The sequence below is a fragment of the Rattus norvegicus genome, chromosome 12 (genome assembly GCF_036323735.1).
Source record: "Rattus norvegicus strain BN/NHsdMcwi chromosome 12, GRCr8, whole genome shotgun sequence".
NCBI classification, from domain to species: domain Eukaryota; kingdom Metazoa; phylum Chordata; class Mammalia; order Rodentia; family Muridae; genus Rattus; species Rattus norvegicus.
The window spans coordinates 7,063,870-7,079,862 of NC_086030.1; the positions used below are offsets into that span (position 1 = coordinate 7,063,870).

A 15,993-nucleotide genomic window follows, 5' to 3' on the forward strand; every position below is an offset into this window, starting at 1 on the left:
GAGGACACAGAGAGTCTGTCCAAATTAACAAAATCAGAAATGAAAGGGAGACATAACTACAGAATCAAAGAAAATTCAAAAAGTCATCAGATCCTACTACAAAAGCCTATATTCAACAAAACTTAAAAATCTGCAGGAAATGGACAAATTCCTAGACAGATACCAGGTACCAAAGTTAAATCAGAAACAGATAAAGTATTTAAACAACCCCATAACTCCGAATGAAATAGAAGCAGTCATTAAAGTCTCCCAACCAAAAAGAGCCAGGTCCAGACGGGTTTAGTGCAGAATTCTATCAAACCTTCATAGAAGACCTCATACCAATATTATCCAAACTATTCCACAAAATTGAAACAGATGGATCACTACCGAATTCCTTCTACGAAGCCACAATTACTCTTATACCTAAACCACACAAAGACACAACAAAGAAAGAGAACTTCAGACCAATTTCCTTTATGAATATCGACGCAAAAATACTCAATAAAATTCTGGCAAACTGAATCCAAGAGCACATCAAAACAATCATCCACCATGATCAAGTAGGCTTCATCCCAGGCATGCAGGGATGGTTTAATATACGGAAAACCATCAACGTGATCCATTATATAAACAAACTGAAAGAACAAAACCACATGATCATTTCATTAGATGCTGAGAAAGCATTTGACAAAATTCAACACCCCTTCATGATAAAAGTCCTGGAAAGAATAGGAATTCAAGGCCCATACCTAAACATAGTAAAAGCCATATATAACAAACCAGTTGCTAACATTAAACTAAATGGAAAGAAACTTGAAGAAATCCCACTAAAATCAGGCACTAGACAAGGCTGCCCACACCCTCCCTACTTATTCAATATAGTTCTTGAGGTTCTAGCCAGAACAATCAAACAACAAAAGGAGATCAAAGGGATACAGATTAGAGTGACAGGATTAATAAAGTAAAAATGGCCATCTTGCTGAAAGAAATCTGCAGATTCAATGGCATCCCCAACAAAATTCTAACTCAATTCTTCATAGGGTTAGAAAGAGCAACTCTTACATTTATTTGGAATAACAAAAAAAAAACCAGATAGCAAAAACTATTCTCAACAGTAAGATAACTTCTAGGGAAATCACCATCCCTGACCTCAAGCTGTATTACAGAGCAATCATGATAAAAAACTCTATTGTATTGGTACAGAGACTGGCAGGAAGACCAATGGAATAAAATTGAAGATGCAGAAATGAACCCACACACCTATGGTCACTTAATCTTTGACAAAGGAGCTAAAATTATCCAATGGAAAAAATGACAGGATTTTCAATAAATGGTGATGGTTCAACTGGAGGTCAGCATGCAGAAGAATGCGAATTGACCCATTCTTATCTCCTTATACAAAGCTCAATTCCAAGTGGATCAAAAACCTCCACATAAAATGAGATACACTGAAAATAATAGAAGAGAAACTGGGGAGGAGCCTCAAACACGTAGACTACAGGGGAAATGTTTTCGAACAGAACACCAATGGAACTTCATAAAATTGCAAAGCTTCTATAAGGTAAAAGACATTCTCATTAGGACAAAATGGCAATCAACAGATTGGGAAACGATATTTACCAATCGTACCTCAATAGAGGCTTAATATCTAATATATACAAAGAACTCAAAAGTTAGACTCCAGAGAATCAAATAATGTTATTAAAAATGGGGCACAGTGTTAAACAAAGAACTCTCAACTGAAGAATACTGAATGGTTGAGAAGCACCTAAAGAAATGTTCCACATCCTTAGTCATCAGGGAAATGCCAACCAGTCAGAATGGCTAAGATCAAAAACTCAGGTAACAGTAGATGCTGGCAAGGATGTGGATATATAGAAACATGCCTCCGTTGCTGGTGGGATTGCAAGCTAGCACAACCCCACTGAAAATCAATCTGCCAGTTCTTTACAAAATTGGACATAGTACTACCTGAGGACCCAGCTATCCCATTCCTGGAGAAACACCCAAAAGATGCTCCAACATATAACAAGGACACCCACTCCATTATGTTCATAGCAGCTGTAATTATGATAGTCAGAAGCTGGAAAGAACCCAGATGTCCTTCAACAGATGAGTGGATACAGACAATGTGTTACATCTACACAATGGAGTACTACTCAGATATTAAAAAAAAAATGATGTCAAGAAATTCTTAGGCAAATGGAAGGAACTAGAAAATATCATCCTGACTGACATTCTACACTCATAAAAGAACACAAATGGTATGCACTCACTGATAATTGGCTATAATCCCAAAAGTTTGGAATACCTAATAAAAATTCACAGATCTTATGAAACTCAAGAAATAGGAAGACCAAAATGTGGATGTTTCAGTCCTTCTTAAAATGGAGAATGAAATAATTACAGGAGGAAATACAGGGACAAAGAGTAGAGCAGGGACTGAAGAAAATGTCCTCCAGAGACTGCCCTACCTGGAGATTCATCCCATAGTCAGCTACCAAGTCCAGTGACTATTGCTGATGCCAAAAATTACTTCCTTAGAGCAGGCTGCTTGCAGCTAACCATTGTGCTGAGTATGGGTACCGCAGTGGACAAGTTAGAGAAAATACTGAAGGAGCTGAAAGGGTTTGCAACCCCATAGGAAGAAAAACATTTCAACCAACAAGACTCCACCAGAGCTCCCAGAGACTAAATCACCAACCAATGAGTACATATGGAGGGCTCCAGGGCTCCAGCCACATATGTAGCAGAGGATGGCATTGTCTAACATCAATAGGGGGAAAAAACCCTTGGTCCTCTGAAGGCTCATTTCCCCAGTATAGGGGAATGCCAGGGTGTTGATGTGGGAGTAAGTAGTTCAGGTTGGAATCATCCTCATAGAAGCATGGGGAAGGGGTATAGAGATGGACATAAAGGAGATAACTTTTGAAATGTAAATGCATAAAACATCCAAGAAAAGTAAAATTTTAAAAATGGAGAACAGTACCGTAGCATCAGAACCTCCCCTGTGGTTTTTCTCCCTATATTAAGGTGGGAGGGAAAAGTGATGGGAGGGATAGATGGGTATTAGAGGGGAAGGACTGGGGTGAACTTAATAAAAAAACAGTACAAGCAGGTGTGATACCCTGGAATAATAAAACATTTAATTAAAAGATGAAGAAAGCAAAGAGGATAAAATGAGGCAGATGAAAGGAAGAAAGAAGGAAATAAATTAAAAGGAAAGGTGATGACAAGTTGTACCTTCTGTGTCTATCTCCATTGACCTACTTCCTCCATCTATAGGCCACCTCTGAAGAGTTCATTCAGCTATACATTAAAAATACACCAATAGATTTATCAACTTATCAGCCTCATATGTATAAATAAGTCCTAATAATTTCATTACCTCTGGATGAAGGATCTCTGATAACTGCTGTTGCATTGAGTACCAACCTTCAACGTATACTGACTTGGAGGATACCATATATCTGCAAAATAAAATCCCAAAATAAGGTTGTCTAAGGTAAACATATGAGTCTTTTAGGAAGAAATGAAGCCTCAAGAGACAGAAAACAGGGTGACCACATGCCACTCCATGTTTTTATCGTCATTTTCCTACAGTACTTTTCCCTTCTACTTGAATATTCTTAGGACAACTTAGCCTATTTTGGCTTCCTATTGCTATGACAAAATACCCTGCAAAGCAACTTTATGGAGGCGAAGGGTCCTTTGGATCTAAGTTCCATGTTCTACTCCATCAAAGCAGAGAAGTTACAGTGCCATGAGCTTTTAGACACTGATCACATCGATAATCAGGAACAGAATAATTAACCTATGAATGGTAGTAGTCAGCTTGGTTTCTACTCTTAAACAGTTCAGAGTCCTCTGCTTTGGGAACAGTGTCACTCACAGTGGGTGTGTCTTACCACATCAATTGAGGCAATGAAGACCATCACAGACATAGACACAGGTGTGCATGCAATGTAGTGCAGCACATGCACACATGTACCAGTGCGTGTTCAGGGTGACAAAAGTGGGGATGACAGGTATCCTGTTCTGTCATGTTACACATTACTGCCTTTAGAATGGCTGTCTAACTGAACCGAAAGCTCGGATGGAAGCACACAAGCTCCAGTAGTCATATCAACACACACACACACACACACACACACACACACTGACACACACACACACACAGACACATAGACACACACACACATACAGACACACACACACAGACACACATACACAGACACACACACAGACACACACACACAGACACACACAGACACACACACACAGACACACACACACAGACACACACACACAGACACACACACACACATAGACACACACACACACAGACACACACACACAGACACACACACACAGACACAAACACACACACACAGAAACACACACACAGACACACATACAGACACACACACACAGACACACACACACACAGACACACACATACACACACACACACACACACATACAGACACAAACACACACACACAGAAACACACACACAGAAACACACACACACACAGTGACCGGATTACAGAACCTGCCTTCCTTATGTAACAAGCACACTTACTGCTGAGCCATCTCCTCAATTCCTGTTACACCAATCTAAAAACCATCAAGATTAGCAAGTTTCTGGACTGTTCTCTGATGGGATATGAAGACCATTACAGGTTCTGAGCTCTGAAAGACAAAGCAACCTGCTGACCAGGGTTTATCTATTTCCTTTTCCTGTAATGTTTCACAGCAGTAGTTAGAATGTATATCACTCAAAGGAAAACTTCTTAAAATTTACAATCTTGCTGAATAGGAGAGACAAAAAAAAGATATTATTTACAAAGATCAACTTGCCAACTACAAAGGGTCTAAAGCAGTAAAGTGAAGCTTGATTTACATTTCGCTCTTGACAATGTATTTGATGAGGTACTTCAATTTCCAGAGTTTTGTGTTGTTGTTGTTGTTGTTGTTGTTGTTGTTGTTCCCAACAATAATGGACTGTAACCTGGAACTATAACCTAAATAATCCTTCTTTTTCATGCACTTCTTTTGTCACAGCAGCAGAAATAAAAGGAGCAAATTTCCCACAGAGACATAACTTTAGGTTTACCACTTAGAAAGCTTGGGAATCAGTCTCTGCCAAAGAAAATCTTTTTCATGCAGCTAAGCTGGTGAATAGTAACATTTATTGACCATAATAAAATTGTTCTTGGGATACTTTTCCTCTCATTGGTTGACTTCTTCAGTCTGATCCAATCTATTTGGAGATCTGTGGGCTTCTTGTATGTTCATGGGCATCTCTTTCTTTAGGATAGGGAAGTTTTCTTCTATACTTTTGTTGAAGATATTACTGGCCCTTTTAGGTTGGGAATTTTCACTCTCTATACCTATTATCCTTAGGTTAATCTTCTCATTCTGTCTGTTTTCCTGGATGTTGTGGGTTAGGACCTTTTTTATTTTTACATTTTCTTTGACTATTGTGTCAATGTTTTCTATGGCAACTTCTGCCCCTGAGATTCTCTCTTCAATCTCTTGTATTGTGTTGGTGATACTTTCATCCATGACTCCTGATCTCTTTCCTACGTTTTTTATCTCCAGTGTTGTCTCACTTGTGATTCCTTTATTTCTATTTTCATTTTTAGATACTGGATGGTTCTGATCAATTTTCCTTTTTAGATCTGTATGGTTTTGTTCAATTCCTTTACCTGTTTGGTTGTGTTTTCCTTTAATTCTTTAAGGGACTTTTGTGTTTCCTTTTTACAGGTGTCTACTTGTTTACTTGTGTTGTCCTGTATTTCTCTAAGGGAGTCATTTACATTTTCCTTAAAGTCCTCTATCATCATCATGATAAGTGATTGTAAATCCACATCTTGCTTTCCCAGGATGTGGGGTGTCCAGGAGTTGCTGTGGTGGGAGAACTGGGTACTGATGATACCAAGTGTCTTTTGTATCTGTTGCTTAGGTTCTTGCCCTTGCCTCCTGCCATCTGGTTATGTCTGATGGTAGTTAGTCCTGCTGTCTCTGACTGGAGCTTGTTCCTCCTGTGGGTCCATGAGCCTGTGATGTTAGAAGTGAGAGCATGCCTGAGAGACAAGCTCTGTCCGGGCAGGATTTGGATATGGAAGGCTGTTTGACAGCCTTAGCTCCAGGCTCAGATGGAGACCAAAAGGATCCTGTCCAAATTCTTACATTTTTAAATTACTTTAAACTTGTGAATGTGAAGGAAAGCAAACTTTGGTTGGTCCTCAATGGGTTATTTCCAATCCAGATTCTGAAAAAGGGAAGAATATCAAGAAAGACCAAAGGCAGCAGAAGTAGGCAGCAGGCCACATATCCATCAGCATCTGTTTACTGTCTCTGAATCTCTGTAGTGCCAGTCCAGGAAGGAGGCAGTTTAAGGTTCATAGAGTTCACTGTCACTAATGGAAAGGAAACACAAATCTTAAAAGACACACGCAAAAGTGAGCAGACAGAAACATTTTTAGAAAAAACAATAACAAACAAACTAACAAACCTCCAAGAATCCTGGAAAGCAATGATATTCCAAAAGTTTCCAAAAGTCACTATTAAAACATTTAGCTAAAAATCTTTAAGAAGCTCTTGGGTATGCATTTTTCTTTCCCTGAGAACATTTCTATTTTTCTATTTTTGTTCATTCATTCCCTCATTCATTAACTTATTCATTGTTGTGTGTGCAAACTCATGTGTGTGTATGCCCATGCCAGAGTGAGTGTGTGAAGGTCAGGAGGTCATGATACAGCTTGTTAGAGTTGATTGTCTCCATCAGTCACATGGGTACCAGGCATCGAACTCAAGTCAGGCTTGACAGTAAGGTTTTACTCCCTGAGCCATCACCTCCAACCACTACATTACTTTTAAAAATCCTCAAATTTGACCTCATACTGCCTTGTCCTGAAGATGTTCTTCATATCAAAGCCAAGGAACTGGTTTCACATTATGTGAACCCCTAAAAGATGAATGGAAATCCTTGGGGGGGCTATGGGTGACAATATGGGGCTGTGCCAGTCTCTAAATTGTTGGTTATTTCCAAAACAAATATTAAATGTAAATGTTGATGATTCAGTTCTAAGAGTCAATCACTAGGCATTACCACGAATAAGAAGATCAGCAACACAAGGCAGGGAATCCTAGATTTGAGATTGGGTTTCCAGAGAAGGAACTTGCTGATCTTCACCATAACTCCAGAACACATAACAACACAGTCTTACTTTGCAAGTTGAAATTTTCTGTTTTCATTTTCCTAGGTTTTAACATGAAGGATGTGGTACACAAGCACGTGGAGGCCTGAGGTTAATATTGTGTAGCATACTTGACTTCAATTCCACTTATTCCTTGAGGCAAGACCACTCAGTCAAGTCCAAAAGTCATAGTGATGGCTACTCTTTCTAGCCAGTGTGCTCTAAGATTTCACTGTCTCCAATTCCAATTGGATTTTCAATTTCCAAGGCTATGATTACACATGGGCTTCCATTTTCATACAAAGGCATTAAAATACATATGAGGTTCAGTGGGAATGATTATAATTATAGGAATGTGCAAAAACATTACCATTGTCCATCCATAACTTGATAGGCGCTTCAGTAGGATCCATTTCTGAGTTACTGTAAGTCCTGCAGCAATGAGCATGCGTGAATACAAACCTCTGTAGTAGGATACAGAGAACCTGATGCAGTTCCCAAGAATACGAAGGCTGCATTGAGAGATTCTCTGCTAAAAGCATCAAAGAGATTGATCACTAGCAATGGACCAATACTCTCTACCCTGAGCTTCTAAACTGTCTGATCTCTCCCAGAAACCTAGGAACTAGTCTATTTCACCTATATTTAATCTTCAGTCTCCTTACCGTAGCTCATGTAGTGACAGTTACCACTTCTCTTTTTCTCTTCCTGGTTGAGTGTAGGTTTGAGGAGTGAGACGATGTTTTCGCAAAGAAAAGCTGTGCTCCCCAAAATTCTACACATTGGTGGACAGCAGGAAAGATGAGCATATGCAACAGAAAGAATGAGAAACATCTGCATTCGTTGGGTGAGGCTTGGCTAAGACTCAGGGAGCTTAGGGTTGAGCGAGAGGGGCAACTCAAAACTCAGCATTCTCAGGCTCTAACTGATGCTCTAACCACTCACTGAAGAAGCATGTAAACAGAAACAGTAGCCTTTGTGAGAAGCTTTGGACCAGGGTGGGTTTTTTCATTTGGTTTCTTTGGGGGTTTGGGGGGGCTATACAAGGATTAAGAAGGTACTGGGGTGGGAAGAATATTAAGCAAATTATTAATCAAATAATATTTGATTTCTAGAAGGATTAGAGATGTTAGTCTATTTCAAATGTCTGAGGACTGGACGATGTGCAGTTGGAAACTAGGTCATGAACACATGAGGGCTTGATTTCTAGAGGCTGGGGACTAGAGTCCTGAGTCCTAAGAACACTGATTCTGAAACCCAGAATCCTGTGACCTGAGAAGGGCAAGCTGATGGTTTCTAGATTCTTGCGTTTCAAGGAGGTGAAGGCTAGGGTCAGGATTCCTTGCTCATGCGGAGGAGGAGGAGGTTGATTAATTGTTCACTGTGATTTTGGGGTAGGGGGAGTGAGCCTGTCCTCTTGTTCTTGGGAAGTGAGGCAGGCATTAGGTGAGTTGAATGCTGGGAAACAGGAATCCTCAATTTTGTGGGGGAAAGGGTAGGTACAGAATGCCTGAGGCTTGAAGTAGATCTGAGGTCTAAAGTGTCGATTCTGTGGATGTGGAATCTGGAAACTGAACTCCTGACTCTTTGTGTGGTAAGTACTGAACGCCTTTCCCATTTTGTTCAAAAGATTTGAAAACTAATGGATTGATAATCCGGATCCTGGGATAGCTGAGGATGGAAACAGACTTCTGATGCTCCTCTAGTGTACTATGGACAGGACAACTGAAGCACTGCTAGAATGATGACTATCTGTAATCCTGTATTCAGAAAGGGAAAGAAGACACTAGGCTACCCATGGTTTAGAGTATGATAGGAACCTTGCCCTAACAGGATCACTCTATTCTCTTTCCTCAGGGTATCAGGAACATGAGCATTTCATCACTGTGCTGCAGCTCATCTCCATTGTCCTCTTGGCTGCTCTGCTCACGGCTATCCTTTTCAAAGGTCAGGAAACTTTACTGCTAGAGCTTCCTGCTCTAGTCTCCTAGCACGTGGGTGGAGGTGATACTGAAGCTGGGACTCTGGTCTTACATGTCTTCTAGGAGGTAGTCAAGGGTTCTCTCAGACTCCTATGTAACAAGAAGGAAGTAGTTTCAGAGGCGTGGTCTGACTCCATTTACCTTTGTGGTCAGACTTCCCTGGGCATCAGGATTCCTCATAATCAAATGAGACACATTCAAATAAAATTTGGGGATTTGGACATGATGTTCCTGGGAACCCAGCACGTGTTAGTTAGAGCCCAGTCTGCCCTGGTTTACAATTTATTTGTGAATTCCATACATGAATAAAATGTTTTGATCAATTCCATTACCTCCTCCCTGTTTTCAAGTTCCTCCCCTCTTCTCCACCACTACTTTTCCCTCCCAGTTTCATGAACTACATGTTTATAATCCACTGAATACACTTAGTGTTCACTATGTACATGGCTTAAAGACCATTTACTGGAGCATGTGTCATCTCCTGGGGTAAAAAATCCCAATGACCCACCCTACCTACCTTTCCTGCTTATCTTTCTCCCTCCGTCTGTCTCTTCTTCCCACTCTCTGTCTCCCAGCAGTTTCAAGTTGCTAATTATTACAGAGCTAGAGCTGAGGCTTCCTGTGCCATTCTCTACCTTTGCTGGGATTCTATCTAGCTTGAGTTTCTGCAGGTTTGAGCTGCAGTCACAACACTGAGAGTCCACATGAATCCCAGGTCTGTGGGGTCCAGAAAACACTGTTTTGCAGCAGTCCTCCACTACCTATGGCTCTTACAGTCTTTCCACCCCACTGCTTGTGTTAGATATGTCCTGTCTTCATCTGAGCTCTCCACGGGAGCTGATTCTATGTGCATTGAACAGTTCTGAGTCTCTATGTCAATCACAACTTACAACAAAAAGAGTCTTCCATGACAAATATTGAAAACTTTTGGTCACCAAAAGGCTGGATCTCATAACCTGAGTTAATCAGACTTAACACTTAGTCACTCCCTGTCTCTCTGTCTCTGTCTCTCTGTCCCTCTGTCTCTCTCTGTCAGTAAGAGAGTTAAGAAGCATGTGCATGTGACTTACCAGCATCCTGGGTTATGATGCCCAGCTTCTGTATGATCTTTTCCAAAAATGCTATACTGAACTAATCATGTGGTATAAAATGCAATGTGCCTTCCTGTAAGTATAAGAAATTCAGATATTCCCATTGTTTGGAGGAACATCTCTGGAGTCTCCTGTGCCCTAGCCCTACCACCCTGTCATGATAGCTAGCTCTCTGACTTTTATGTGAAGCCCTAGTCTAGGTGGTAACAAGAAGACTCTCTGGCTTTAAGGTCCCGTTTTATTGTTTTTATTATAGCTGTGTTTTATTTTTAAAGGCTGTCTAAACTGGAGGCCTGGTCATAGTCTTGAAGCCATATTATAAAACAAACCCCTCAAGGATGGTCATGTGTCAGCTCCTGTCCTGTACCAGTTATTTACACTCTTCATAGATTTATCATCATTTACTATTTTCATTGTCTTTTCTTGACATAGGTTCTGAGGTTCCTACATCCCAAGAGCATGATCATGAAAAGCAACGCATTCACCAGAAACTGGATCAGCTGAAGGCTAAACTGGGTATGTGACCAGACAGTGGATCTCTAAGAGCATGGAAATGTTTCCACATGGCATGAAGTGACTGCAGAGGTTGGACCTCCAGTCACTCAGTTTCTACATATGTTGAATGGGAACACTGAGGAACATTAAAGATATAAGTTACTAGACACAACAGGCCCTGCCTACAGTCCCTTAATTTCTAAATCTGTTGAATGGGAACTCAGATAAATATTTAAAATGGCACTTACTGGATACATGGGTCCATTCACACAGAAGGCATTCTCTTAATCCAGACTCCTAATGTCTGTTTAAACATTCTCTATTTAGGAGAGCTATCCAAGACCCCCTGGGTTATCTTGAAGGAAAAAGACTCAGGAAGCTAAGCGGGGATTGGCTGTGCTTAGGGAGATAGATCAGTGAGTAAAGTGCTCGCCAAACAGCATGGGGACCAGAGTCTGGATTGATCAACACATAGAATTTGAACATATGTACACATGCCTTAACATAGCAGTGGCGGGTACAGGCATACCCCAGGGCTGACTAGAGAAATCAGGGAGTTGTTTGTTCATAAATAACAAGTCTCAAAAGTAAAAAAAAAATGAAAGAGTCAGAGATAAACCATAGAGAGAAAGAAAGACAGAGAGAAATAGAGACAGAGAACGTGAGACAAAGAGAGACACAGACTGAGACAAATTAAGACAGAAGTCAGGCATAGCTACAGTGGCCGGCAGTAAGTAACTGGATTCAGTACCCTGATACAACAGCTCATGAAGACGTTGACTGGAATGTGTAAAAGGGCAGTTCTGACAGAAATCTGAAGAGAGGGAGTGGAGTATATCTTATCAACAGATATTGAGTGTGTACAGACATACATGCAATAACATTCACTTTAAACCATCATGGATTCAAAGTATAGTGAAGATGCATACATGGGAGTGTTTAGACAAAGGAATAGAAAATAAGACATGTTCTAATTGAAATATAATCCCAAAAATGAACAAGTCAAAAAATATTGTCTGCATAGACCAAGTATTCAAAATTAAATTAGAATGTATTCCTAATTAGAAAGTTTACTTAAATATAATTCCATAAATTCCCTCCTGGCCTATGTCAGCATTCCAATTCTATGCACCCACAACTCTCTCAAATTTGTAGCCTCTTTAATTTCATTTTTGTTGTTTTATATACAGAAGAGGTTTTTTTTAAATACTGAGAGTGATGGATGAAAGTCTCCAATATCCACTCTGGCCTCTACTTGCAAAAACACACAGAACAGTGCACAAACAAACACATGTGCATACACATGAACAAAGCACCTACAAGAAAAATATTAAGAGTATGTAAAGAAATGGTTCCAGTTGTGCAGTTTTGAGGGAGGTGAGGACCAAAACTCAAAGACTCGAGAGACTTAACTGATAGAGGTACGCTGATAACTTAGTGTATCAATCTGACTCACTCTGCCAACAGACCACCTGTGTCGTCCCTGCTCCTGGGACTGGATGTTCTTCCAAGGAAACTGTTATTTCTTCTCTACATTCCAAGAGAAATGGAAGGAATCTGTCAAGGCCTGCAAGGACATGGGGGCACAGCTAGTGGTCATAAAAAGTAATGACGAGCAGGTATGTTGAGCTGGGCTTTTCTATTCTATGGGCACGATTCTAGCTAGATGGAATCCTTCTTACAAGGTATTTTTTACTACACCTGAAGAGATGAAAATGGTACATTCAGATAAATACAGAGTGGTAACGTGGATATATGCATTAGCAAACCTTTAATATGTAGGAATCTTTTAGAGTCCAACCAGAGTTTTTTTTTTTTTTTTTTTGGTTCTTTTTTTTTTTTTTCGGAGCTGGGGACCGAACCCAGGGCCTTGCGCTTCCTAGGTAAGCGCTATACCACTGAGCTAAATCCCCAGCCCCCCAACCAGAGTTTTAAAAGCACTTCCATGGTGTTAAATGTCCTGATTTGGGGCCTATAGGATGACTTGATGGGTAAATGTGCTTGCTATGCAGTTCAGAGATCTGGGGTCCACACAATAGAAACAGGACCAATTCTTATAAGTTGTCCTCTGAACTGCACACACACACACACACACACACACACACACACACACACACACACCTCTTTGAATCTGCACACACACATATGAAGTTTATTTTTCTGAATAGAGAATTCCTAAAGAAATGTCCAAAACCAAAGAATCACCAGACTCCTTTAAGTTTGGAAAGTAGGCAGCAAGTTTCTCTTCCCATTGTTTTAGTTCAACAAAGCATATGAGAAAATGGGAGTGGGGGTTAGTTGCTAAAAAGAAATAAGATTTGTCAAGTCACATCACACACTGCTTCTAAATTTTGTGCTCAAGAGAGAGCTTGTGTGATTGATACCTGGCCTGATCTCTTTATGTCTATGGCTACATGTATGTATGAGGATAAGTGTAAAGATGTGTGTGTGTGTGTGTGTGTGTGTGTGTGTGTGTGTGTCTGTGTCTGTGTCTATGTCTGTGTGTGTGTTGATCCCATCTAAACACAAGTGTGCATTCCTTGTTGCAGTAGAAAGCTGGGGTCTGACTGCAAGCATTAATTCTATGCCTAGATACCAAGAGGACAAAATGTGAAAATGATAGCAAAAGTCCAGCATGACTTCCTCCTTTCCCTTCCAGAGCTTCCTCCAGAGGACTTGTAAGAAGAAACGCAATACCTGGATGGGGCTCTCAGACAGAAAGGAAGAAGGCCAATGGCTATGGGTGGATGGCTCACCGCTGCAATGGAAGTAATACAGTTTGCTGTGGGTGGCTCCATGATACAGGAAAGAGTTGTGGTTTTTACTTTCTCCTTGGAGTCGTAGCATGAGAATCTGCTTGTTGGAATATTATTCAGATGAGTTCTGATATGATTTTGCAATTCAATCCTGTGATCAGAAGGAGGACATTAAAACATGGTAGATATTGCAGGAATTTCTTCTTCCTGAGGGAGGTGTGAATGGAATGACTGTAATCACATGTGAGGACCTGATGATCATTTTTCCCTCTCCTATAAGGAAATGAGAATTATACACAAGACCAATGGACATGGGTTTTACAAGAAGACCCAACTACTCCAATGAAAATGGGGACTGTTTTCTCTGAGTATTTTGTATGGTATTTTGCATGGTATTCATAGAGAATCTGAAACATAGGAGCATTCTTGCCTTCACATAAATACAATTTTTCAGGCAAAAAGATCCATGATACCATGAGAGTTGCAAGGAATTGCTCCAAATGAAGGAGAACTTGAAAATAGACTGGTGGGAGGATCAAGGCCAGTGTTTGGCTTTTGATGTGTATGGATAAAAATATATAAGAAGGTATAACAGGCTAATTTGTAATGTCAGTGAGATCTTAAATGTCAGAATGTCCTGTTTTCGGTAAGAGGCATGCTTAGAGGTCATCCAAAAGTCACAACTGAGTGGAATTCACCTGGTTCTTGCTCATCTAGCCATTCTTTATTCATATTAATGTTAGCAAGTTACAAAGAAGCTGCTAATTGACTGAGACCATGTATCAAGGATGGTGGGCAGAGGAATTTAAAGCTCCAAGATATTTGTTAGGAAAGGCTTTGTGTCCTGAATGACTAGGGTGGGAAATTTGGAGAGCAGACTATACTGAGCACTGAGAAAATGGTACCTTGCTGTAGAACTTAGCCAATGAGGAATAGAGAGGGACAGAGAAATATAATTAGGACTATAAAAACTACTGCCTTGCATCAAATCTTCATGGCAACGATTTGTTTTGTGTTGTTTTGTTCTGTTTCGTTTTGCCTTCTGTCCAATCTGATTCTCCAAAACCTAAGGTAAAACTGCCTCAATTTCACAATTGGAGTCTCTTGAATTCTTTATTACAAAATATTGGTTTCTCACAGAAATAACGTAGGCATGCTGTCAGGGTCTGAGTGATGTATGACCTCCATATGCACATGAGACAGATAAGGAATAATCCCAGTGCCAGAAATTAGAAAAGCTTGACATCATAGGGATGGGAAAGAAGCTCATGTTATTTGGGATTTTCAATTTCAGGAACTATTGGTCTGCAGGAGAACCCAACAACCAGGACAATGAAGATTGTGCAGTATTTTCAGATTCTGGATGGAATGATATCACATGTTCCCATGAGGCATTCTGGGTCTGCAAGAAGCCTGCATCGCCTTGCTCTAAGTAAAATCTGTTCACCTCTGTGGTCTATACACTGAGCTATTTATCATCTACTTGAATTTTAGGTATTCTCATTTCAGTTTCTTTTGTCTTTCTGTGGGCACTTGGGTTTAAAAAATAGATTTGAATTCTACTTTTCCAGACACCTTGTCTTCAAACACTTGGGCCACTCCTGTGCCAATAATTTACTGTGTTTTGGGTTGGGGATTTTGCCATGTTTTCAGCTTTCTTCCAGGATTAAATTCTGAGTTGCTTGTCACTCACCTCATTTGCTGTTCTCACTCTTCCTCCTGTGTGTGAATTAAAATATGACCAGCCATATTCCCACTCCTGTTGCCATGCTTTTCCTTCCTCTACTTGTTGCTATGCCTCTCCTACCACAAATAATCCTATCTCTTTGCTACCATGAGCCAAAATAAACAGTTTCATCCATATGCTGCTTACTGTCTGGTTATTTTAACATACCAACACTAAAAGTATTTCAATTAAATATAATGCATAAGAAGTTAAGTTGGTTCAAAGGAATCTGGTGTAGTGACCATTTGTATTTCAAGAATAAACAGGCCCGTGGGAGAGAGACCTCACCGCCTGGTCAGGTGGGCACTCCCGAGGCTGCAGAGCGGAGGAGACCACCAACACTGCCCACCCCTGCCCACATCCCTGGCCCAAGAGGAAACTGTATAAGGCCTCTGGGTTCCCGTAGGGGAGGGCCCAGGAGCGGCAGGACCCCTGCGCCTGAGACACCGCCGGAACCTGAAGGAAACAGACCGGATAAACAGTTCTCTGCACCCAAATCCCGTGGGAGGGAGAGCTAAACCTTCAGAGAGGCAGACACGCCTGGGAAACCAGAAGAGACTGCACTCTGCACACACATCTCAGACGCCAGAGGAAAACACCAAACGCCATCTGGAACCCTAGTGCACGGAAGCTCCCGGAAAGGGCGGCGCATATCTTCCTGGTTGCTGCAGCTGCAGAGAGCTCGTGGGCAGCACCCCGCGAGCAAACTTGAGCCTCGGGACCACAGGTAAGACCAACTTTTCTGCTGCAAGT

The 15,993-nt window shown here is 40.8% G+C and overlaps 1 protein-coding gene across 1 annotated transcript; it reads left to right on the plus strand.

Moving 5' to 3' along the window:
- Window positions 1-10,601: 10,601 nt before the first annotated feature.
- On the plus strand, window positions 10,602-15,282 carry Cd209cl1 (CD209c molecule like 1). The gene is made up of 5 exons (XM_039090085.2): window positions 10,602-10,626; window positions 10,696-10,779; window positions 12,226-12,377; window positions 13,418-13,520; window positions 14,796-15,282. The coding sequence occupies exons 1-5, from the start codon at window positions 10,602-10,604 to the stop codon at window positions 14,948-14,950; spliced, it is 519 nt and encodes a 172-aa protein (XP_038946013.1). The 3' UTR covers window positions 14,951-15,282.
- Window positions 15,283-15,993: the final 711 nt, after the last annotated feature.